At 45.2% G+C, this 26107-nt stretch overlaps 2 protein-coding genes and 1 non-coding gene across 6 annotated transcripts in view; 1 reads left to right on the top strand and 2 right to left on the bottom strand.

The window, feature by feature from the left end:
• MAU2 (MAU2 sister chromatid cohesion factor) overlaps nucleotides 1–24465 on the bottom strand; it is a 39082-nt gene extending 14617 nt beyond the window's left edge. For 2 of the 4 annotated variants that reach the window (XM_070373411.1, XM_070373413.1), the window contains exons 1-5: nucleotides 24143–24462; nucleotides 2727–2744; nucleotides 2293–2358; nucleotides 1474–1569; nucleotides 438–532 (exon numbers count right to left, since the gene is read on the bottom strand). In XM_070373411.1, the coding sequence (XP_070229512.1) occupies nucleotides 438–532; nucleotides 1474–1569; nucleotides 2293–2358; nucleotides 2727–2744; nucleotides 24143–24418 (551 nt within the window). In that variant the 5' untranslated portion in view covers nucleotides 24419–24462. Of the gene's footprint in view, nucleotides 1–437; nucleotides 533–1473; nucleotides 1570–2292; nucleotides 2359–2726; nucleotides 2745–24142 lie in introns of all 4 variants that reach the window. The other 2 variants (XR_011464739.1, XR_011464740.1) reach the window with 2 other exon arrangements.
• LOC138988747 (U6 spliceosomal RNA) lies at nucleotides 7215–7321 on the bottom strand. The gene has a single exon (XR_011465002.1). It is a non-coding gene; the product is annotated as a U6 spliceosomal RNA (small nuclear RNA).
• Nucleotides 24466–24674: 209 nt separating the features above from the next.
• SUGP1 (SURP and G-patch domain containing 1) overlaps nucleotides 24675–26107 on the top strand; it is a 32122-nt gene continuing 30689 nt past the window's right edge. Inside the window, exon 1 of the mRNA XM_005898286.3 lies at nucleotides 24675–24817. Within this exon, the coding sequence (XP_005898348.1) occupies nucleotides 24784–24817 (34 nt within the window). The 5' untranslated portion in view covers nucleotides 24675–24783. The remainder of the gene's footprint in view (nucleotides 24818–26107) is intronic.

Here is a 26107-nt window from a genome sequence, read left to right as displayed (position 1 = left end):
CCGTTCTGTTACACAAATGTCCTCTTCCTCTCTCCCCTGTTGTACACCTAAACACTCCTGGGCGTCTGAATGGGGACTGGCTGCCAACCATGCTACCCACCATTGTATGCCAACCATACAAGCACCATTCTCACCCCCACCAGGAAGGGGATCACCCAGGACATCACATGGGCCCTTTTTATTTCAAGAGATGCTAGAAACATGCAAGTGCTCACAGTGCTGAGAACGCCAGCTGCCCCTCACCCTCACAGCCAACTCAGCAACTTCTCACTTCATGCATCAGTGGGGCAGAAGCATCTCTGGGCTGCCTGAATCTGCATGTCTCTTACTATGGATAAGGGTGGTCATCGTCTCACGCTGAGATGCCATTGCTATTTGCTGTCCACGACCAAACTTCCCCAAGTGGGCGGAGAAAGGGCCCGAGGATCAGTGCCTACCGTGTGTACTCAGAGCCCACCACCCGGGCATACTCGGCCCCCACACCCAGGAGGTCGCAGGCCGACACGAGGTCCTTCTCAAGTGTGTGCAGTTGCTGAGAAAAGGAGAAAAGAGCAATGACCCTCACTTCCAAACCACCAGACTTACCATATCTGATCTGCTACCTTGCAAGCAAGTTACACAAAACCTCCCCACATCAGCAAAATTGCCTCAGTATCAGTTCTGAGCTAAATTAAGCATATTACCTCATCAACACTAATTGCTTTGGGTACAGAACTCCGCTTTGTCTACAGCTTAATGGTGCACAGAGCCAGCAGTAACACTAACAGGCACAGACCCCTGAGGGCTGTGCAAATACGTCTGTGTGCTTCGCAGGTCACCTTCAGGGGCCGGTCACTAGGGGAGTAGCCAGAGGAGCCTCAAACAAGAAGGGCCTCTTTCAGGGGTAAGTGTCTGTGGGAGTTTCAAACTCAGACTGAAAGGCAGGGACCCCTGTGGGGCCTCAGCTGAGAGCTTGGGCTCTGCTCACGGCACCCAGCTACTCTGTGACCTGAGGCAAGTGACTCACTACCTCGCCTGCTTCCTCCTCTGACGAAAGGCACAAAAGCACACGGGAGGATTCAAGGATGGCAGCGCACGTGTGGGGCGGGAGGGCGCCTGGAGAGACGGCAGCCGCTCAGGCTAGGCGAGCTCTCCTCAGCAGGGGAGCCTCTGAGCCAAACCCTCCTGGCATTAAGAGGCTCCCCCAGGGAGCAGGTGACACTGGCAGCCCAGGCCCCACTGTGTGCACAGGCAGGTGATGGGGCTTCATCACGGAGGGCAGGCGAGAAGTGGCTGGCAGGCAGGCTGTGTCAGGGTCAGAAGGGGCTAGGGGCTGGCCAGAGACAGGGTGGTATGGGCAGAGCCGGGATGGAGAGGCATCTCCAATGAGTCTACCTGGCCTGCAGGCTCCTCCACTGCGGCCAGGGAAGCCCAGCCCAGAGAGCCGCCCACCCAACTGGCACCCGTGCACCTGGTCAGGCCCACAGTACGCACAGCGAGCTGGAAGAGCAGGCGGCAGTGCCAGTACGGGGTCTGCTGGGAGATCTGGATGGCTTTCCGCAGCAGCGGCTTTGCTGCGTCCACGGAATTCTGAAAGGAAACAGTCATGTTTAAGGAGGAAAAAGCAAGCTGGATTCCTTCTGCAGCAGCTGCGGACCCAGAAGGCCATTCCCAGACACACTTACCAAAGGATTTGCTTGATTTAAAAAGAAAAGATATTTTATTAGCCTCACCGGCTAGGAAGCTTTTCGCATTGATCTTAAAATAATTCCCAATTCAACTAAACTCAAAGTAGCTTTAGTTCAAATTCCTGAACAGTCAAATTGATAACAATTACCATCTTTTCTGAACTGTAACCAGAGAGAGAGGCCAGGAGCATGAAACAGGGGTCACTGCTCAAAGTGGAGAAAGGCAACTTTCAGTTACACTTGAGATCAGAAACCAGCTTCAGCTAAACTATGTGAACTTGTTCGGGAGTTAATCATCTCTAGCCCAGGAACAAGGCTGCTGTGCAACAGTCCTCCATAGAAAAAGACTCTGCTAGTCTTTGTCAGCAAGTGGTCATCCATGGCTGCCCTGTACCACATGTTCAGTTCAGTTCAGCCGCTCAGTCGTCTCTGACTCTTTGCGACCCCATGGACTGCAGCACGCCAGGCCTCCCTGTCCATCACCAACTCCAGGTGTGGAAGACGGGAAAATTATGCAAAGTCTTAAAAGCCAGAAGGGAATCCACTCCTGTGACTCCCAATCTGCCACTGTGCCTTCACTACAGGGAAAGGGGGTTTGCTTTCAGAAGCCTTTATATGTTCTTACCTCTTGACAGTATAACTCGGACAGAAGACTTGCTGCTTCAAACTTAACATCTTCAAACTGTGTGATCTAGTGATGTCTCGTTAAGGAAGTAGAGACACTACAAAATGGTCAGTTTAAAAGGGCCACAGTTCAGCATTCTGACGCTGTAAAGGCTGGCTGGATGAGCACATCCCCGTCCGCTCTAAAACCGCAAGTTCACGTATTCCCCTAGTAATCCCTGAGCTTGCTGCTGGCTGGTGTGGAGCTAGACGCTGTGGCATGAAGAGGAGCAGAGCACCCAGGAAGAAGCTGCTGGTCTGAAGGGATGCTCCAGGGCATCTGTGGGGCAAAGCCCAAACCCAAAGTGTGCATTATAAGCAGAATTCAAGTTTATAACACATGTTTTTATTTAGAAGGAGCTTTCCTTAGAGGGAATAGTACCAAGGAAAGGATACTTGCTGTGATATCAACCACTGAAAGAGAAAGAAAAAAAAGAGTTAATTCTCAAACAGTGAAGCAGCTTTGCAGTGCTTAACTGGGTCCACTTCGGGGTTCACACAGGTTGGCCTGTCACCAAAGGCTGCAGGTGTTCAGTTAAGTGGGAAGATGGCCTGCTCAGCTTGAGAAGTGGGCTTGCTTTTCCTCTAATCTAGCAACCGTGGTGTGTCTGGGGGAAGGGGAACATGTACGTGCTCCCCTACTGATGGGCTTCCTGTCTTGCCAGGCTCTGGAGTCAGAACTGGAGCTCCCTCTCAGGAGCACAGAAAGGCCACCACATGCTACTTACTGCGGTACACCCACAGCAAATCATGGCACAAGAAATCAATTTAATACAATTAGAGAGTAGTTCTGAGGGTTAGTCTTTCGTGGGGAAGGGACATATAAAACATGTTTGGAAATGAGCAAAGTTAGCCTCAGAGGGGAGGGAGGAGCACCACAGAAGGACGGGGGTGGGCAGCGATGATTCTGAGATCTGAGCTCACCACCTCTGCTCACGCGCATGCTGGTACGCGGTTCAGATAATGACAAGGTCCCACATGGGGATAACTGTGCCCTGGAGTTTCACATTCCAGCAGGAAATGGTGCAGTCCCAGGGCAGTCCACCACACCACCACCATGACCATAGTTTCTCAACCATCTAAGACACAAGCACACACCTGACGCAGTTCCTGCTGATCCGCTCATCCTGCAAACATTCTCAGAGCTTTAGCGGTTGCTGGAAGGATGCAGAGGGAGGAGGAGGAGAAGAAAGAGGAGACAGAGGCTGAAGGCCCATGGATCTGTTGCCTGACAGGGAGAAAGGCTGGTGAGGCCAGGGGGGCAGCCCTGGGCTAGAGATGTTTCTGGGGCTGAGTGAGTAGTGGCCAGGGAAATCACCAAAGAGGCTGGGGATGACTTGGAGCTGGTCTGGAGACCAGCCCCTGAAAGACACAGGTGGGCCAGGAGGGGGAGCTAATAGGAGCGGGTGAGAGGGACAGAGGAACTTAGAACATTGGAGAGTCACTGGGCTCCTGTCTGTCTCTGTCTCCCATACTCTCTCTCTCTCTCACACACACACATGTGCATATAGAGCCCAGGCAAAAGGCACTCTGCAACCAGACCAAGTGTCCCCTCCCAAGGCAACAAGGCCTGGAGGAGCTCAGGGTCCCCAGAGAGACATGGGCAGTGCCTGCTGCCATGAGTGTGGCCCCAGAGTGAGGCTCCTTGGTTGGAGGCCATCTACAGAGACAGTGAGGACAGGCTCAGCTCCAGCCACGTGTGTGATGTCACAAAACTGGTAAACACAGAAGTAGGGACTTCGTTCTACAGAAGCCACTCCTTCCCCCTCAGCATTCAGCAAGAGATGCTCACTCCTGAAGGCCACCAATTGGGAGGGACAACTGGAGGAAACTGTGTGACTAAAAGCTGGGTTAGGGACATGCTAAGACCTGGTCCAACCTTGAGATTCTGAAGTTCCATGACTCAATGTCCACATGTAAGACCTGTCTTGGGCAAGGCCTTCATGCTCAAGGGGAGCCCTTTAAAGAGAGTACACGGTGGATACAAACACACACGGGAAGCACTTGCCTTTCACTTGGAGCTCCGCGTGGCTTGCTCTGAACAACCCAGACGGGTAGCCAAGGCGGAGTGGGTAAAGCCACCACGCACAGGAGTTTCCACGTACAATCTAGCCATACCTCAGAACCTGGCACAAAGCTGACTACACCTGAGTGTCACTGCCCCCCAAGAGAGATGAAGAGGGCAACAAGACGAGGTGAAACTCTTCCAGTGGACTGAAGAAGCCTTCTTTTTGAGTCTGTGGCCCAGGGATGCTCTCCTCACCACACAAGTTCAGTTCAGTTCAGTCATTCAGTCGTGTCTGACTCTTTGCGGCCCCATGGACTGCAGCATGCCAGGCCTCCCTGTCCATAACCAACTCCTGGAGTTCACTCAAACTCATGTCCATTGAGTCGGTGATGCCATCCAACCATCTCATCCTTTGTCATCCCCTTCTCCTTCTGCCCTCAATCTTTCCCAGCATCAGGGTCTTTTCAAATGAGTCAACTCTTCGCATGAGGTGGCCAAAGTATTGGAGTTTGAGCCTCAGCATCAATCCTTCCAATGAATATTCAGGACTGATTTCCTTGAGGATGGTCTGGTTGGATCTCCTTGCTGTCTAAGGGACTCTCTAGAGTATTCTCCAACGCCACAGGTCAAAAGAATCAATTCTTTGGTGCTCAGCTTTCTTTATAGTTCAACTCTCACATCCATACATGACTACTGGAAAAACCATAGCTTTGACTAGACAGAACTTTGTCAGCAAAGTAATGTCTCTGCTTTTTAATATGCTGTCTAAGTTAATAGCTTTTCTTCCAAGGAGCAAGTGTCTTTTAATTTCATAGCTGTAGTCACCATATACAGTGATTTTGTATAAACCAAAATAAGTCTCTCACTGTTTCCCCATCTATTTGCCATGAAGTGACCGGACTGGATGCCATGATCTTAGTTTTTTGAATGTTGAGTTTTGAGCCAACTTTTTCACTTTCCTCTTTCTCTTTCATCAAGAGGCTCTTTAGTTCTTCTTCACTTTCTGCCATAATGGGTGGTGTCATCTGTGTATCTGAGGTTATTGATATTTCTCCCAGCAATCCTGATTCCAGCTTGGGCTTCATCCAGCCCAGCATTTTGCATGATGTATTCTGCATGTAAGTTACATAAGGAGGGTGACAATACACAGCCTCGATGTACTCCTTTTCCCATTTGGAACCAGTCTATTCCATATCTGGTTCTAACTGTTGCTTCTTGACCTGCATACAGATTTCTCAGGAGGCAGGTAAGGTGGTCTGGTATTCCCATCTCTTTAAGAATTTTCCACAATTTGTTGTGATCCACACAAATGCTTTGGCATAGTCAACAAAGCAAAAGTAGACGTTTTCCTGCAACTCTCTTGCCTTTTCAACGATCTAACGGATGTTGGCAATTTGATCTCACTGCACAAGGCATACTCCAAATCCAGGTGAGGAAAGCCCACAAGAAACTACGTCCATGGTGGGCACACTGAGAAGGGACACAGCCAGAAGCCACCATGCCTGCTCCTCCAGTGTTTTGCCTGTGCTGCCGGGCCCAGGCCTACATGGGCCCATCAAATGTCTTCTCATGTATTGCCTTTGTGTGGTCAGCGTCTATTCAGCAGACACTCAGGCTGGACTCCACTGACAGCTCTCTTCTCCGGCCGGATGTGTCTGTCAGGGATCAGTTTCTGTCTGTGCCAGTTCTCTCTTTTCTGACCTAAGGGTTGGAGAAAGAGCATCACACCCCTCTGGGGCCTTGAGTGGCCATCAGGAGAGCCAGGAAGTAAGATGTCCAAAGGCTTAAGACTCAAATCTTCTGGAAGGCCTTGTTTGTCAGCATAAGAGGATGTCAGGACCACTGCTCTAGGAGCCAGAGGATGAAGTTTGAGATGTGGACCCCCATGGGAGTCAGCAACACTCCAAGTCCTGGAGGAGATGGATCCTAGTGGTCCTTGGCATCCATTTCCCAGAGGCACAACCTGCCACTATTCTCCCATGCATGCAGTGTGGCCCTGTCCCACACACAGATGAGGGCCGCTAGATAAAGCCCCATAATGTTCCTCCTCATGTGCCCCCAGTGCTAACGTAGGCTGGCACGTGGCAGGTTCTCAGGAAACATTTGTTGCACAAATGATGACTTTATCTAGCATCACCAGGAAATGAGGGTTTCCCACTGTACAAAAAGCCACAAAATTGAGGCTTACACTTTATAAACACAGAATTTCAAATACTAAATGGCATCAAGACATCTCAGCTTCAAACATCACTGCTTCTTGCTCAGGCATCACTGTCAGTGACACCTGGAGCTGTCCCCATGAGATGACCCATTCCTGAAGCTGTAGGACAGCTCCATGTCAAGGTGAGCCAGTCACTTCCGAAGGCTTGTCAGTCAGAAGTCAATCAACTCACTCTGCTTTTTTGTCTTTTTAAAACTTGCAACATACATTCATAATCAGAAACCTATAGACAAATATGTCCATCTCACAAACAAAAGTTTGTAGGATACCTTACCCAAGGTTGCTACCTCATCATATGTTTTACTTTGTAACATTAAAATATAGTTTTTATGTCTTCTCCCTTGTCATGGGAAAGCAGCCAAAGTTAAGAGCCCCTTTCACTGCCAGGCAGCTTGCAGGCGTGAGGCAGAGAGGTGAACGATCCTTCCAGAAGCCTCTGGGGTCACCTTAGGGTTCTCAGGGAAAGCAAGGGTCACCACAGGGCCAGCATGCACCCTGAGGGGTGGAAGGGCTGCGATCAGCACACCTCTCATTCCTTAGAACATTCACTTCAGAGTTGAGAGTGGGTTTTTTGTTTGTTGTTTTCTTTTACAATTTCTGAGCACCTAAGTTTATTAGAGGGGATTACACATGCAAATAACAGAATTTGGCCCCCCAAAATATGGAATGTTTCATGAATTTGTTTGTCATCCTTGCACAAGGGTCATGCTAATCTTCTCTGTATCATTCTAATTTTAGTACAGGTGCTGCTGAAGAGAGAACAAGGCTGTGAGTGTTTTAAGGCTTAAAGAATAGCAAGAAGAGATAAGAAAGCCTTCCTCAGCGACCAATGCAAAGAAATAGAGGAAAATAACAGAATGGGAAAGACTAGAGATCTCTTCAAGAAAATTAGAGATACCAAGGGAACATTTCATGCAAAGATGGGCTCGATAAAGGACAGAAATGGTATGGACCTAACAGAAGCAGAAGATATTAAGAAAAGGTGGCAAGAATACATAGAAGAACTGTACAAAAAAGAGCTTCACGACCCAGATAATCACGATGGTGTGATCACTGACCTAGAGCCAGACATCCTGGAATGTGAAGTCAAGTGGGCCTTAGAAAGCATCACTACAAACAAAGCTGGCGGAGGTGATGGAATTCCAGTTGAGCTATTTCAAATCCTGGAATATGATGCTGTGAAAGTGCTGCACTCAATATGCCAGCAAATTTGGAAAACTCAGCAGTGGCCACAGGACTGGAAGAGGTCAGTTTTCATTCCAATCCCAAAGAAAGCCAATGCCAAAGAATGCTCAAACTACCACACAATTGCACTCATCTCACATGCTAGTAAAGTAATGCTCAAAATTCTCCAAGCCAGGCTTCAGCAGTATGTGAACCGTGAACTTCCTAATGTTCAAGCTGGTTTTAGAAAAGGCAGAGGAACCAGAGATCAAATTGCCAACATCCAGTGGATCATGGAAAAAGCAAGAGAGTTCCAGAAAAACATCTATTTCTGCTTTATTGACTATGCAAAAGCCTTTGACTGTGTGGAACACAATAAACTGTGGAAAATTCTGGAAGAGATGGGAATACCAGACCACCTGATCTGCCTCTTGAGAAACCTGTATGCAGGTCAGGAAGCAACAGTTAGAACTGGACATGGAACAACAGACTGGTTCCAAATAGGAAAAGGAGTACGTCAAGTCTGTATATTGTCACCCTGCTTATTTAACTTATATGCAGAGTACATCATGAGAAACGCTGGACTGGAAGAAGCACAAGCTGGAATCAAGATTGCCGGGAGAAATATCAATAACCTCAGATATGCAGATGACACCACCCTTATGGCAGAAAGTGAAAAGGAACTAAAAAGCCTCTTGATGAAAGTAAAAGTGGAGAGTGAAAAAGTTGGCTTAAAGCTCAACATTCAGAAAACGAAGATCATGGCATCTGGTCCCATCACTTCATGGGAAATAGATGGGGAAACAGAGGAAACAGTGTCAGACTTTATTTTTTGGGGCTCCAAAATCACTGCAGATGGTGACTGCAGCCATGAAATTAAAAGATGCTTACTCCTTGGAAGGAAAGTTATGACCAACCTAGATAGCATATTCAAAAGCAGAGACATTACTTTGCCAACAAAGGTCCGTCTAGTCAAGGCTATGGTTTTTCCTGTGGTCATGTATGGATGTGACAGGGGACTGTGTAGAAGGCTGAGCGCCGAAGAATTGATGTTTTTGAACTGTGGTGTTGGAGAAGACTCTTGAGAGTCCCTTGGACTGCAAGGAGATCCAACCAGTCCATTCTGAAGGAGATCAGCCCTGGGATTTCTTTGGCGGGAATGATGCTGAAGCTGAAACTCCAGTACTTTGGCCACCTCATGCGAAGAGTTGACTCATTGGAAGACTCTGATGCTGGGAGGGATTGGGGGTAGGAGGAGAAGGGGACAACAGAGGATGAGATGGCTGGATGGCATCACTGACTCGATGGACGTGAGTCTGAGTGAACTCCAGGAGTTGGTGATGGACAGGGAGGCCTGGTGTACTGCGATTCATGGGGTCGCAAAGAGTCAGACACGACTGAGTGACTGAACTGAGCTGAACTGATACCAAATTTTTAATCACCAAAATGTGTAGAAAAAGTTATCAAATGCAGTTCCTCTGGGACGGGAGCACAGCGTTTAGGAGCCAGCCTGGCCTCGCAGCGTATGCCCATGGCTACAGGCAGCCCAGTCAGTACCGTCATCAGCAAGTTGGAAGTGGTCTCAACCTTGTGCGTTTGGTGAGGATCCAAAGAGACAGTGCTCTAAGAAGCATGGTGTGGAAGGCACCAACAATGCTATAATTCCTAGGCAGGAACAAGAAATAGAGGCTACTGGGGAAGCAGGGGTCAAGTTGCTAGAATCATGAAGTGATGGTTCCTAAATACATTTAACAGTCTAAAGTCAGAGGAGACCCAGAGAATGCGTGGAAAAAATGGAAATGCAAACAGCAACAGGCAAAGATATTATTCTGTGGAAATGCTTAACACCAAGTTATACAAATGCAGCTTCTGCACCAGGCTCTGCTCCTGACTGATGTGGCATAGAATTTACCAGGACACGGTCATGATCCTAAAGCCGAGGTCCGCAACATTTGGGATCTAATGCCTGATGAGCTGAGGCGGAGATAATGTAATAATAACACAAATGAAGTGCACAATAAGTGTAATGTGTTTGAATCATCCCCAAACCAGCCCCCTGTCCCACCCCAGTCCATGGAAAAACTGTCTTCCACGAAACCGGTTCCTGGTGCCAAAAAGGCTGAGGACCGCTGTCCTAAAGGATGAAAGATTTGCTTCAGCTGTGCCTGATGATGAAAGGCCCAGAAGTAAGCCCTTTAGGGCCTTCAGGGTAAAAAAGGAAGCTTTTAATCACTTGCCGGGAAGGTAGCTATAGACTCTCTGGCTAAACCTGGAAGCAGAATGAAGGAGTGTCTGACTGGCACAGTTTGGAGCAGCTTTCCAAGTCAAACAACCACTAAAAAGTAGCCCCACTGAAACTACACAGAGAAACCAAACCGGCATTAACACAGACACTGCAGTTAGAAAAGCACATCGTCCAGAGGATGACTGCCCGGATTACAGCAAACAACGGAAATCCATTCCAGAGAAGAGGCGTTTACTCCTCTGCGGCTTTCAAATCAGGGAAGTACAGGGATAATGACGTATGTTCCATGTCAAGAGATAAAAGTAATATAATCAAAAGCAAGAAAGTTAAGGGGGAAATAAACACACATCTAAATACAGAGATGTAGATTCTCAACTCCACAGTGGAAGCACAAATGACTGAAACAGAACTGTCTACAAATGGAGCTGTCTGCTTGAAAACCAGTGAATATGACAAGAGAAGACTGAAAATTCACAGAGGGAGAGGTGTGCAGCAAGAGGAAAGATAAGAAGGCAAAAATGAAATGAAAAAGCACAAAATCTGACAGAATCTGCAGAAATGACTTCGTAAATTATCTAGGTAAGAGATTTCTGGGTAAAGCAAAATCCCTTATAATCATGAACAATTTAGTCAAGTCCCAGGGGAGCCAGGAATTCTGTTGATACACCCACATCACTGCCATATCATAATCAAAAGGGAAGGCTCTCCGGTGAAGTGTCTTGTTGTGTACCCTAATAGTTACGGTCTGCTGAGCAGACCCAGGGACTGAGACAGCCAGCAGGTCATCCAAAGGCCTGTAGAGGCAGGTACCCCTGGGAACCAATGGCTGCAATTTGGATAAAGTTGCAAAGGATAGAGTGAAACACCCTCCATGCCTCGGAGCTCTTAACGAATGAACTGATGAAACATATGGGTGAGTTTATTACACATTCCTCTTGGAAAGCTTACAAACACAGTGGAGGAAACAGAAATAATAATCGAAACATATATACACACACACACACACAAACAAGGTTAGTCTCTTATACAGAAAGCAAAAGATGATGAAAATAATAAGATAAGGAAGATAAATGTGGTACCAAGTTTAGAGATCAATTAAAATTTTTACCCTAGATGTCCATCAGCAGATGAATGGATAAGAAAGCTGTGGTACATATACACAATGGAGTATTACTCAGCCATTAAAAAGAATACATTTGAATCAGTTCTAATGAGGTGGATGAAACTGGAGCCTATTATACAGAGTGAAGTAAGCCAGAAGGAAAAACATAAATACAGTATACTAACGCATGTATATGGAATTTAGAAAGATGGTAACGATAACCCTGTGTGCGAGACAGCAAAAGAGACACTGATGTATAGAACAGTCTTATGGACTCTGTGGGAGAGGGTGGGAAGATTTGGGAGAATGTCATTGAAACATGTGAAATGTCATGTATGAAACGAGATGCCAGTCCAGGTTCAGTGCACGATGCTGGATGCTTGGGGCTGCTGTGCGCTGGGAAGGCCCAGGGGGGATGGTATGGGGAGGTTGGGAGGGAGGAGGGTTCAGGATGGGAGCATGTGATTTTTTAAAAAAATAAAAAAAAAAAATAAAGGCCTGTTAGGCCAGCGGTCAGGGAGTGGTGGTAGTCAGGCAGAGAGGGAGGTAAGAGGCGGACCCCAGCAAAAAAAAATAAAAAATAAAAAAATAAAATTTTTACCTATAGTACACATATGATTCTTTACCTAGTAAAGAATGAAAAAGAAGAAAAAAAGTTGACAGCTGCCTGATTTGGAAAAAATGCACAATTAAAAAGAATGAAGTTTAAAGAAAGCATGCTTGCACTGTGATACAAAGGGAGATCAGAAACAACCACAGAGGGCCTCCCTGATGGCTCCTTGTGAAGAATCTGCCTGTCAACGCAGGAGACATGGACTCGATCCCAGGTCTGGGACGATCCCATATGCCTCAGGCACAACTAAGCCCCTTTGCCACAACTATTGAGCCTGTGCTCGAGAGCCTGGGAACCTCAACTACTGAGCCCACACACCCTAGAGCCTGTGCTCCGCAAAAAGAGAGCCCACAGCAAAGAGAAGCCCACACACTGCAACTAGAGAGCAGCTCCCACTCTCTGCAACTAGAAAAAACGCCCACACAGCAATGAAGACCCAGCACAGCCAAAAATAAATAAATAAAACCGTAAAAAGAAAAAAAACAACCACAGAAAGAGAACGGTACAGAGAATGGCATTTTACCTGAAACCTGGACAAGCTTTCAGCTGGGGATGCACCTGACAGAGAAAGGGATTTATTTCCAAGTATAATGACAGTGAGCTACAGAAGTTATATTGTGGCTCTGTGGAAGACCCCGTAAGATTGAGGGTTCTAGAAAATCAAGGGAAAACTCTCCACAAGGGGAAGAACTTAAATTACAGGTCCCAAAACCAAGCAGCTACAAAGAAGCAATCTAAGGCATGGTTCCTTCCCCTCAATAGCACTGAGTGGGCAAATATACGACAAGGATGATACATATAATAACTACGAACCACTGCGAGCAACAGGCTGAATGGAAAGAAGTAAAACTGTCACTGTTTGCACATGACATGATACAATATACAGAAAATCCCAGAGATGCCATCAAAAAATATTAGAACTAATAAAGGAATTCAGTAAAGTTGCAGGGTACAAAATTAATATATAGAAATACATTGTGTTCCCATGCATTTAATAATGATCAGAAAAATAAATTAAGAACACAACAGAAGTAAAACTCTCACTATTTGCAGATGACATGATCCTCTACATAGAAAACCCTAAAGACTCCACCAGAAAATTACTAGAACTAATCAATGATTATAGTAAAGTTGCAGGATATAAAATCAACACACAGAAATCCCTTCATTCCTATACACTAATAATGAGAAAACAGAAAGAGAAATTAAGGAAACAATTCCATTCACCATTGCAATGGAAAGAATAAAATACTTAGGAATATATCTACCTAAAGAAACTAAAGACCTATACATAGAAAACTATAAAACACTGGTGAAAGAAATCAAAGAGGACACTAATAGATGGAGAAATATACCATGTTCATGGATTGCAAGAATCAATATAGTGAAAATGAGTATACTACCCAAAGCAATTTATAGATTCAATGCAATCCCTATCAAGCTACCAACGGTATTCTTCACAGAGCTAGAACAAATAATTTCACAATTTGTATGGAAATACAAAAAACCTCGAATAGCCAAAGCTATCTTGAGAAAGAAGAATGGAACTGGAGGAATCAACCTACCTGACTTCAGGCTCTACTACAAAGCCACAGTTATCAAGACAGTATGGTACTGGCACAAAGACAGAAATATAGATCAATGGAACAAAATAGAAAGCCCAGAGATAAATCCACGCACCTATGGACACCTCATCTTTGACAAAGGAGGCAAGAATATACAATGGATTAAAGACAATCTCTTTAACAAGTAGTGCTGGGAAAACTGGTCAACCACTTGTAAAAGAATGAAACTAGAACACTTTCTAACACCATACACAAAAATAAACTCAAAATGGATTAAAGATCTCAATGTAAGACCAGAAACTACAAAACTCCTAGAGGAGAACATAGGCAAAACACTCTGCGACATACATCACAGCAGGATCCTCTATGACCCACCTCCCAGAATATTGGAAATAAAAGCAAAAATAAACAAATGGGACCTAATTAAACTTAAAAGCTTCTGCACAACAAAGGAAACTATTAGCAAGGTGAAAAGGCAGCCTTCAGAATGGGAGAAAATAATAGCAAATGAAGCAACTGACAAACAACTAATCTCAAAAATATACAAGCAACTCCTACAGCTCAACTCCAGAAAAATAAATGACCCAATCAAAAAATGGGCCAAAGAACTAAACAGACATTTCTCCAAAGAAGACATACAGATGGCTAACAAACACATGAAAAGATGCTCAACATCACTCATTATCAGAGAAATGCAAATCAAAACCACTATGAGGTACCATTTCATGCCAGTCAGAATGGCTGCAATCCAAAAGTCTACAAGCAATAAATGCTGGAGAGGGTGTGGAGAAAAGGGAACCCTCTTACACTGTTGGTGGGAACGCAAACTAGTACAGCCACTATGGAGAACAGTGTGGAGATTCCTTAAAAAACTGGAAATACAACTGCCTTATGATCCAGCAATCCCACTGCTGGGCATACACACCGAGGAAACCAGAAGGGAAAGAGACACATGTACCCCAATGTTCATCACAGCACTGTTTATAATAGCCAGGACATGGAAGCAACCTAGATGTCCATCAGCAGACAAATGGATAAGAAAGCTGTGGTACATATACACAATGGAGTATTACTCAGCCATTAAAAAGAATACATTTGAATCAGTTCTAATGAGGTGGATGAAACTGGAGCCTATTATACAGAGTGAAGTAAGCCAGAAAGAAAAACACCAATACAGTATACTAATGCATATATATGGAATTTAGAAAGATAGTAACAATAACCCTGTGTACGAGACAGCAAAAGAGACACTGATGTATAGATCAGTCTTATGGACTCTGTGGGAGAGGGGGAGGGTGGGGAGATTTGGGAGAATGGCATTGAAACATATATAATATCATGTATGAAACGAGTTGCCAGTCCAGGTTCGATGCACGATACGGGATGCTTGGGGCTGGTGCACTGGGACGACCCAGAGGAAGGGTAGGGGAGGGAGGAGGGAGGAGGGTTCAGGATGGGGGAACACAGGTATAACTGTGGCGGATTCATTTCGATATTTGGCAAAACTAATACAATATTGTAAAGTTTAAAAAATAAGATAAAATTAAAAAATTTTTTCTCACAAATTTAATTAACAAATTGAGCAAAAGTTATTATGAATCATTTTGCTTGACGTTTACAGAAATACAACTGGGAAGGCAGGAATGATCTGAATAAATAGCTAATCTTGGTTAAATATGAAAAAAAAAACCCACAATACCATTTACAGTTGTATCAAAAAGAATAAAATAGCTATGAATAAATCTAAATAAGGAAGTAAAAGACTTGCACTTTGAAAACGCAAACATTCAATGAAAGAAATTGAAGACTACAGAAATGAATGGAAACTATACTGTGCTGGTGAACTGGGAGGACTGATATTCCTAAACGAGCATACGACCCAAGTCAATCTACAGATTCAATGCAATCCCTCTCAAAATACCAGCAGCATTTTTCACAGAACTACAACAAGTGATTCTAAAAACTGTATGGGACCTTCTCCAGTGGCTCAGAGGTAAAGGATGTGCCTGCCAATGCAGGAGACAAGGGTTCAATCTCTGGTCCACAAAGATCCCACATGCCTTGAAATAACTAAGCTCGTGTGCCACAACTATTGAGGCTGTGTTCTAGAGCGCGGAAGCTGCAACTATGGAGTTCACATGCTGCAGCTACGGAAGCCTGCCTGCCTTACAGTCTGTGCTCTGCGACAAGAGAAGCCACCACAGTGAGAAGCCCATGGACCGCAACTAGAGAACAGCAGCCCCATCTCTCCACAACTAGGGAAAAGCCCACACGCACAGCAATGAGGATCCAGCTCAGCCAAAAATAATTTTTTTTTAATTGTATGAAAACACAAAGGACCCTGAAAAGCCAAAGTAATCTTGAGAGAACAACACAGCTGGAGGTATCATGCACCATGATTTCAAATTATACCACAAACCTACAGTAAAAATAGTATGGTATCCACACAAAAACAGATTCATAGGTCAATGGAAGAGAAGAGACAAGCCAGAATAAACCCACACTTACACAGCCAATTAATCTATGAGAAAAGAGGGCAGAATACAAATTGGCGAGAAAAGACAGTCTCTTCTATACATGGTGTTAAGAAAACTGGACAGCCATAAGAAAAAGAATTAAACTGGACTACTTTCTCACTCTACATAAAAAAATAAACTCAAAATGAATGAAAGACTTAAATTTAAGACCTGAAGCCATACAGTTCTAGAAGAAAACATAGGCAGTATACTCTCTGATATCAAAAACTTAGCAGTATTTTTTGGATGTTTCCTCAGGCAAGGGAAAAAAAAAGGAAAAAACAAACAAATGGGACCCAGTTAGTTGTTCAGTCGTGTCTGACTCTTTGCAACCCCATGGACTGCAGCACGCCAGGCTTCCTGTCCATCACCAACTCCCGGAGACTGCTCAAACTCATGTCCATCAAATCAGTGATGCCATCCAACTATCTCATCTTCTGTCGTCCCCTTCTCCTTCTGCCTTCAACCTTTCCCATCATCAGGGTCTTTTCCAGTGAGTCAGTTCTTTGTATCAGGTGGCCAAAGTATTAGAGCTTCAGCATCAGTCCTTCCAATGAATACTCTGGACTGATTTCCTTTAGGATTGCTGGCTGGATCTCCTTGCAGTCTAAGGGACTCTCAAGAGTCTTCTCCAACACCACAGTTCAAAAGCATCAATTCTTTGGTGCTCAGCTTTCTTCATAGTCCAACTCTCACATCCATACATGACTATCGGAAAAACCATAGCTTTGACTAGATGGACCTTTGTTGGCAAAGTAATCTCTCTGCTTTTTAATATGCTGTCTAGATTGGTCATAGCTTTTCTTCCAAGGAGCAAGCATCTTTTAATTTCATGGCTGTAGTTACCATCTGCAATGATTTTGGAGCCCCCCAAATGAAGTCACTCACTGTTTCCACTGTTTCCCCATCTATTTGCCATGAAGTGACTGAACTGGATGCCATGATCTTAGTTTTTTGAATGTTTAAAGCCAACTTTTTCACTTCCCTCTTTCGCTTTCATCAACAGGCTCTTTAGTTCTTCGCTTTCTGCCACAAGGGTGGTGTCATCTGCCTATCTGAGGTTATTGATATTTCTCCTGGCAATCTTGATTCCAGCTTGTGCTTCATCCAGCCCGGCATTTTGCATGATGTACTCTGCATGTAAGTTAAATAAGCAGGGTGACAATACACAGCCTTGACGTACTCCTTTCCCCATTTGGAACCAGTCTATTCCATATCTGGTTCTAACTGTTGCTTCTTGACCTGCATACAGATTTCTCAGGAGGCAGGTCAGGTGGTCTGGTATTCCCACCTCTAAGAATTTTTTCACAGTTTGTGGAACTACACCAAACTAAAAAGCTATTTTTACATAGCAAAGGAAAATATTAACAAAACAAAAAGGCACCTTCCTGAATGGGAGAAGATACAGTTGTCCTCAGGGGATTGATTCCAGGAGTCCTTGAGGATATCAAAATCCATAGATCCTCAAGCCCTTATATATTTTTATTTTTTAAGTGAAGTAGAGTTGATTTACAATGTTGTGCTAGTTTCTGGTACACATCAAAATGATTCGGCTTAACACATAGTTTTTTTCATATTCTTTTCCATTATGGCTTATTATAGGATATTGAATATAGCTTCCTTGCTATACAGTAGGGACGTGTTGGTTATCTATTTCATATATAGTACTTTGTATCTGATAATCCCAAACTCCTAATTTATCTTTCTCCTCCCCTATCCCTCCTTGGTAACTGTAACATTGTTTTCTATGTCTGTGAGTCTGTTTCTATTTGAAAAAAGTTCATTTGTATCGTATTTTTGTTCCCAGGTAGAAGTGATCTCACATGATATTTGTCTTTGCCTGACTTACTTCACTACTTAGTATGACTGTGATAATCTCTAGGTCTAGCCATATTGCTGCAAATGGTATGATTTCGTTCTTTTTTATGGCTGACTGATATTCTACTATGTATACATATACTACATCTTCTTCATCCATTCATCTATCAATGGACATTTAGGATGCTTCCATGTCTTGGCTATTATAAATAGTGCTGCTATGAACATTGTGGCACATGTATTTTTTTGAATGAGTTTTTATCTTTTCCAGATATATGCCCAAGAGTGGGACTTCTGGAGCATACGACAACTCGATTTTAAGGAACCTCCATACTGCTCCCCACAGTGGCTGCACCAATTACATTCCCAGCAGGATTACAACGTAGCAGAATTTCCTTTTCTCAACACATTCCTTAGCATTTATTCATAGACTTTAAAAAAAATTATTCATAGATTTTTTTGATGATTGTCTTTCTGACTGATGTGAGGTGATACCTCAGTGAAGTTTTGACTTGCATTTCTCTAATAACTAGCAATTTTGAGCAACTTCCCATGTGCCTAGAAGCCATCTGTGTATCTTCTTTGGAGAAATGTCTAGATTCAAGCTCCTTATATGAAATGGCATATTCAGTTCAGTTCGTTCAGGAGCTCAGTTGTGTCCGACTCTGCGACTCCATGAATTACAGCACGCCAGGCCTCCCTGTTCATCACCAACTCCCGGAGTTCACCCAGACTCACGTCCATCAAGTCGATGATGGCCATCCAGCCATCTCATCCTCTGTCGTCCCCTTCTCCTCCTGCCCCCACCCCTCCCAGCATCAGAGTCTTTTCCAATGAGTCAACTCTTCGCATGAGGTGGCCAAAGTACTGGGGTTTTAGCTTCAGCATCATTCCTTCCAAAGAAATCCCAGGGCTGATCTCCTTTAGGATGAACTGGTTGGATCTCCTTGCAGTCCAAGGGACTCTCAACAGTCTTCTCCAACACCACAGTTCAAAAGCACCAATTTTTCGGCACTCAGCTTTCTTCACAGTCCAACTCTCACATCCATACATGACTACTGGAAAAACCATAGCCTTGACTAGACAGACCTTTGTTGACAAAGTAATGTGTCTGCTTTTTAATATGCTATCTAGGTTGGTCATAACTTTCCTTCCAAGGAGTAAGCATCTGGTTGGTGCAAAAGTAATGATATTTTTGCATTGCTGAAATTTGCCATTTGATATTGGAATATATTCTAAATAAATGTACTTATGTTATACATCATTTTAATGCACATTCTTGTTTTTTTTTTTTGCTAACAACATTACTTGTTTATTTTTTATCTATTTTAGACGATGTAAATGGTTGACAAAAAGCAATTTGAAGCAATTTTCTTATCTGAGTTCAAAATAGGTAGTAAGGCAGTGGAGACAACTCGCAACATCAACAATGCATTTGGCCTGCTGCTGCTGCTAAGTCACTTCAGTCGTGTCCAACTCTGTGCGACCCCATAGATGGCACCCCACCAGGCTCCCCCGTCCCTGGGATTCTCCAGGCAAGAACACTGGAGTGGGTCGCCATTTCCTTCTCCAATGCATGAAAGTGAAAAGTCAAAGTGAAGTCGCTCAGTCGTGTCCGACTCTTAGCGACCCCATGGACTATAGCCCACCAGGCTCCGACATCCATGGGATTTTCCAGGCAAGAGTACTGGAGTGGGGTGCCATTGCCTTCTCCGGCACTTGGCCTAGGAACTACTAATGAATGTACAGTACAGGAAGTTTTGCAAAGGAGACAAGAGCCTTAAAGACGAGAAGAGTAGTGGCTAGCCATCGGAAGTTGATGACAATTGAGAGCCATCATCAAAGCCGATCCTCTTACAACTATACAAGAACTCAACGTCAACCATTCTGTGGTCATTTGGTATTTGAAGCAAATTGGAAAGGTGAAAAAGCTCAGTAAATGAATGTCTCATGAGCTGACCAGAAATTAAAAAAACACTCATTATGAAGTGTCATCTTCTCTTATTCTATGCAACAACAAACCATTTCTCAATTGGACTGTGACATGTGACGAAAAGTGGATTGTATACAACAACCAGCAGTGACAAGCTCAGTGGCTAGACTAAGAAGTACTTCCCAAAGCCAAACTTGCACCAAAAAAAGGTCATGGGTCACTGTTTTGGTGGTCTGCTGCCTGTCTGATCCTCTACAGCTTCACAGATCTCACCGAAACCATTACATCTCTGAGAAGTATGCTCAGCCAATTGATGAGATGCACTGAAAACTGCAGCTGGCATTGGTCAACACAAAGGGTTTCTATCTTCTATCAAAAAAAGATAGGTCAACAGAAATTCTCCTCCACGACAACCACCCAACTGCATGCTGCACAACCAATGCTTCAAACACTCAGCAAACTGGGCTATGAAGTTTTGCTGCATCCACCATATTCACCATTTTCAACTGACTACTTCTTCAAGCATCTCAACAACTTTTTAGAGGGAAAATGCTTCCATAACCAGGAGGAGGCAGAAAATGTTTTTCAAGAGTTTGTCAAATCTCGAAGCATGGATTTTTATACTATAGGAATAAACAAACTGATTTTTTGTTGGCAAAAATGTGTTGATTGCAGTGGTTTCTATTTTGATTAATAAAAATGTGTTTGAGCCTAGATATAATGATTTAAAATTCACAATCCAAAACCATAATTACATTTGCATCAACCTAATTCACACAATGAATATAATCAGCCCTTATATCCTTGGTTGGTTGAATCTGAGGATGTGAAACCCGCTGATATAGAAGGTCAACTGTATTTGCAAATGATATATCCAGTAAGAGGTTAATATCCAAAATATACAAAAAACCTCTTACAATTGAACATCAAAAAAACAAACAATCCAATTAAAAAATGGATGAAGGACCTAAAAAGACATTTTCCCAAAGAATACATACAGGTGGCCATGAAAAGATGAATAGACACATGAAAAGACAGTAATTATCAGGGAAATGCAAATCAAAAATCATAGTGAGATACCACCTCACACCTGTCAGAATGGCTAACATCAAAAAGACAACAAATAACAAGTGCTGGTCAGAATGTGGAGAAAAGGGGACCCTTGGGCACTGTTGGTAGGACTGTTAATTCGTGCAGCCACTATGGAAAACAGTATGGAAGTTCCTAAAAAAAATAAAAAATAGAATTACCACAGGATTCAGCAATTTTACTTTTTGGGTATTTACCTGATAAAAACAAAAACATTCAAAAATAAACATGCACACCATTGTTCACTGCAACATTATTTAGTAATGTAATAGGTAAGATACGGAAGCAACCTAAGTGTCCACTGACAGATAAAAACATGAGGTATACACATACAAGGTAATATTGGGGGCTTCCCTGGTGGCTCAGACAGTAAAAATCTGCCTGCAATGCAAGAGACTTAGGTTCAATGCCTGGGTTAGGAAGATCCCCTGGAGAAGGGAATGGCTACCATACAAGGTAATATTAATCAGCCATTAATATAATGAAATCTTGGATTTCCCTGGTGGTCCAGTGGCTAAGAATCCGTCTGCCAGTGCAAGGGACATGGGTTCAATCCCTGGTCTGTGAAGATTCCACATGCCATGGGCAACTAAGCCCATGCGCCACAACTGCTGAGCCCATGTGCCACAAATGAAGCTTGCGTGTCTTAGAGCCCATGTTCTGCAACAAGAGAAGTCACAGCAAATAGAAGCCCATGCACCACAGCTAAGGAGTAGCCCCTGCTTGCTACAACTAGAGAAAGCCTGCTCGCAGCAACAAAGACCCAGCACAGACAATAAATAAAGAATTTTTTTAAAGGTCCACATCAAATAAAAAAAACCTTTAAAAGAAAATATGAAATCTTGCCACTTGTGACAACATAAATGGATTTAGAAAGTATTATGCTAAGTCAAATAAGCCAGACAAAGAAAACTAAATACTGCATGATCTCATTTGTACGTGGAATCTAAAAAACAAAATGAAAACATACTAGTATATACAGAGAATAAACAACGGTTGCCAGATGGGCACAATAGGTGGTAGTGGTTAAGAAGTACAAACCTCCAGTTATGAAACAAGCAACCCAATGGAGATGTAATACACAGCATAAAGAATATGGTCCATATAACACTGTAATAACTGTATGAGGTCAGATGGTTCCTAAACTTATTAGGGTGATCATTCCACAATGCATGCAAATGTCAAAGCTCTACATAATATACCTGAAACTAACACAACACAGTAAGCCGCCTACAAACAAAACCTTCAAGTTGCGACCTTCCAAAGATGTGATTGTGTGTTCATGTGTCCACTCTCAGAAGCTAGTTCACCTGTCTGGCGTACTCTATCATGTGCGTACACCCTCTACAAGTGGTTGCACTTCTGTGCACTTTACTGTACAGTAGTGTATAGAGTACAGTATCTTTATTTCAAGCCCAGGATGTTCAGAAGCAAGTATAAGAGCAGGGGTGATGCAGGTGGTACTGCTACCAGTCCCTGAATGCCATCTGTTGTACTGGGCTACTCTACTTTCCAAGGTACTGTACCATAAGATTAAAACTATTTTCTTCTGTGTGTCTGTTTATGTATTGTTTTATAGTATTTGTACAGTATTTGTTTTAAAGTATTATAAACCTGTTAGTACAGTACTATACAGTCGATTGTGTTAATTGGGTGCCCAGGCTAACTTTGTTGGACTAAGAATAAATTGGACTTGCGAATGTGCTCTTAGAATGGAACTCGTTTGTATGTAGGGGACTCACTGTATTGTTATGTCAACTACATTTCAACTGGGAATTCCTCGGTGCTTTCACTGAGCTGTGGTCTGGGTTCAATCCCCTGTTGGGAAACTAAGATCCTACAAGCCGCACAGCACGGCTAAACAAATTTTAAAAACCCCATAATATGTCAATTAAAAAAAGAAAGGAAAAAAACCCAGGCTGAATGGCCTGGAGACCAGAGAAAGGAAGTGGCAGGATTTGTTGTTAACTGAGAGAAGGGACAGCTTTATAACTAGCATACCTATTGAAGGGCCTGGGCTGCCAGGCCTGGGCAGTCACAGCCTCCACCCCTCATACACCCAACGAAGCCTGACACTTCATTTGCTCTCAGCCTCATCGCTGTCTCGGAGAAACCCTGGTATCAACTAGTCACCAACAACTGGGGTACTTCTAGGGATTGACATGAAACCTGGAGCAGTTCTCAAGGCTTGCCTCCTCCACCTCATTCAGGCCTCTGTTCAAACGTCACTCCCACAAATAGAGACTCCCTGATTACCTCTGCCAAAAATAGCTCCCTGTCAACTCCAACCTTCACCCTGGTCCACATGTTTAATGGTTCTTCGATCACTGCCTAATCTTTTACGACATATTCATTGTTTGTCTCCCTCACAAAAACACAAGCTTATGTGGGCAGGGACTGTTTTATTAGTCACTGCTGATCCCTGGCACCTAGAACAGGGCTTGGTACCCAGTGTGAGCTGATTAAGTATCTGCTGAATGAACGGAAGAAACAAACTTCACAAAAATGATGACTCAATGTCGTGGCATCCACCCTGGTGGTCTTGAGCCTACCTGTGAGACCAGTTTTATTAATAACTTGCTGTGTGGCTTTGGGCAAATCACTTCACCTCTCAGGGCCCATACTGCCTCACTCCTTAAACAAGGAAGTGGATCAAGCAAGGACAAAAGCCCCTTCCAACTCTACAGTCTGCAAAACACAGATCTGATTATCCTCCGCAAGGCAACTTGTTACTAGCCACAGGTGAATTCAGATTTACCTCGGATCAAGACATTTTTTACATGATCGTTGATTCTACTCAAGAAGTCTCTCCTCTAAGCTGAATAAGGCTGAGTAAATGGCAAATGGAAACACCGTCTGTCAGGAGCACAGTGTTGCTCTGAAAGGAACAACTCCACAGCCCCAGAGGGCAGAGGGACGGCCACTTTCCCACATTCTTCGGGGGTGCCAAGACCCCACAAGGCATCGTGGGAAGATGGGGCCTGCCCTCTGAAGGGGACGGACCATTGGATAGTGGGAGGAAGAGAAGTCACAGGTGGTTGTGGAGAAAGCAGGAGTCCTGTGCCCTGGAATCCAGACCCCGCAATCCTCAGCTCTGCTTTTTTCAAGACGTCAAACCGTCTCTAGAGTCTGCCTCCCGCCTATGACTCCCCTCATCACTGATGGGGTCACAGTATCTTTCGTCTGGAAGTCCTTCTCAGACTTCCATGCCCTGGGAGAGACCTTCCTAGACTTCCTCGGAAGCCAAATTTCAGATTCTCAAAGGATGCCTGGACCAAAGGGATTACTTGGACCCTCCCCTATCCCGAGTCCTAGGCCTCTGGCTGTCACCAGAGATACCAAGTAAGGTACGTGGCGAGGCCCTCGGATCCTCTGAGAGGCTAACAGCATTGGGGGTCTCGCTGCTCGTGCGGAAGTCACGCCCCAGGTTCCAGAGGAGCGGCCCGGCGGCAGCCCTAGTCCGCCAGGGTCGCGGCCCGTCATCTCAAGCCCGGAAAGGAACCCGCGCCTCCTCCCTCGCGGCCCAGCCCACGCTCACCGCCTTCTCCAGGTGGCTGCGCGCCTGCTCGCTGTTCTTGGTGTGGTGGTAGAGCACCGAGCCGAGCTGCAGATGTGTTCGGGCCTCAATGCGCTGAGGCGGCTTGAAGGGGAACACGGCCTGTAAGCAGTGCACGCACAGGCGGATCTTGGGCGGGCTGGAAGTGCGGAAGTGCTCGGCAAAGCCCAAGAGCGCCAGGTACCACGACTCAGCCGCCTCGGCCTGCGCTGCTTGGGCCGCCGCAGCCTGAGCCGCCGCCGCAGCCTGAGCCGCCATTTTAGCCTCCACAACAACAAGCCGCCGCCACAGGGAGGCGGAAACAGGCGCGTGGGGCGGGGCCGGAGCTCCTCGCCTTTCTCGCGAGAGCTGCTGCACAAAGCATCCTGGAGTATGTAGTTTGTGTTTGAAGTGGCGGCGGCTCCAGGAAGGTCTGAGAAAAGGCGACATTCTCTGGTCCGCGTAACTGAGACGAGAGATTGCCGATTGGCTGAGGTTTGCGTTCCTGGGGGGAAGACCCCAGATGTCCAAGCAATGGTAGGTGTTGGCTTGCCGAGGCGGACTACATCTCCCATCAGGCCACGCGCACTATAACAGGCCCCCCCCCCACCAACTCCGGTGGCGCCGGAGCATTGTGGGATTGGATGAGTCTCAAGATGGACAACCGGGATGTTGCAGGTAACAGCCCCCGCCTACCCTCGAGCGTCCGCCTGGGTCCTCAGGCTACGCGTCTTTGCTTCGCCATCCCGTCGGGCCTACCTCAACCCGTTGGCCCTTAGCCTCAGCCTCCGGGCGTCTGGAAGAGGCGGCTTTTGCACCACCCCAGTCTCCTGGGACCCCCCGCGAGACCCGGTTATCCTCCCCGCCCCCACCGCTGGTTTGGTGAGGACGCCAGGCTTTCCTCAGAGGCCGCCGCGGTTATCTGCCCTGCGCCTGCTTTCCGAGCTGACCGCCTTAAGGGCTGCTCCAAGCTCCGCTCCCCGAGCCAGCGGCAACCTTCGGGTCTTCTGCGCCCCTCTTTTCTACTAAGCTCCTTCCTCGCCTCTATCCCACTTTCTGGAAAAGCTGCTTTTCCGAACTGCACTCTGACTCCCTGTACACATTTTCCTGAGTCTTTAGAGCCCCCCTTTTACCATAAACCTTGCCCCTCCCTCTCTCCCAGTTCTAGCGCCCCCAGACTGGGATACATTCAACAAACATACTTTATGTGCTAGGCACAGTGTTAGTTGCTGAGGATGCAGTGGTATCCAAAATGGGGACGTGTCGTACTGAAGGTTACTTTTACCGAGGCATCGTACAATGCACAAGGAGGAAATATTTACAGAGCGTTATAGTCACTTGAGAGAGTGGAAATGCAGGCTGCTGAGATTGAGTGGTCAAGGAAGGCCTTTTTGAGCAGAAGACATTTGAGATGAGAAGGTGCCAACTATTGGACGGCAGAGCCTTCCAGGGAGAGAGGAACAGCAAGTGTAAAGGCCTTGAGGGTTTGTTATTTTGAGGAATATCAGGGATGACCTGGAAGTGGGAAGGGAGTTATCTCTGGCAGGGTCTTCAAAATCAGCTTTCAGAGTTTGGGTTTTATTTTGAGCCCCACGGGGAACCTTCGAGGTGGCTTTTCTATCTCCACAACTGCCACCCTTGTCTGAAGACACCATCATCTTTTGCTTACAGCCAGTAAGCCTCCTGGTTGTCTGCTTACTCTGTCCAATCAGTAGCTGGAATGATCTTACAAATGAAAGTACCAATTGGATCTTATCAGCTTAATACTCTTATCAGCTTAATACTCCCCTGTGGCTTCTTAAAGCCCTTTAAGTAAAACTCAGACTTCTTATCTTCTCCCACCAGTCCCTGCGAGGCCCACCCCTGGAACTGTCCATTCTGACCACATTGGACCCTTGCTAGTCCCTTGGGCTTTTACCTCTGCTTCTTGCTCTGCCCAGATCAGTCCCCATGTGGCTTTTCAGGAAG

Source organism: Bos mutus, chromosome 7 (assembly GCF_027580195.1).
Source record: "Bos mutus isolate GX-2022 chromosome 7, NWIPB_WYAK_1.1, whole genome shotgun sequence".
NCBI lineage: Eukaryota > Metazoa > Chordata > Mammalia > Artiodactyla > Bovidae > Bos > Bos mutus.
This window is presented reverse-complemented; position numbering and strand designations above follow the sequence as displayed.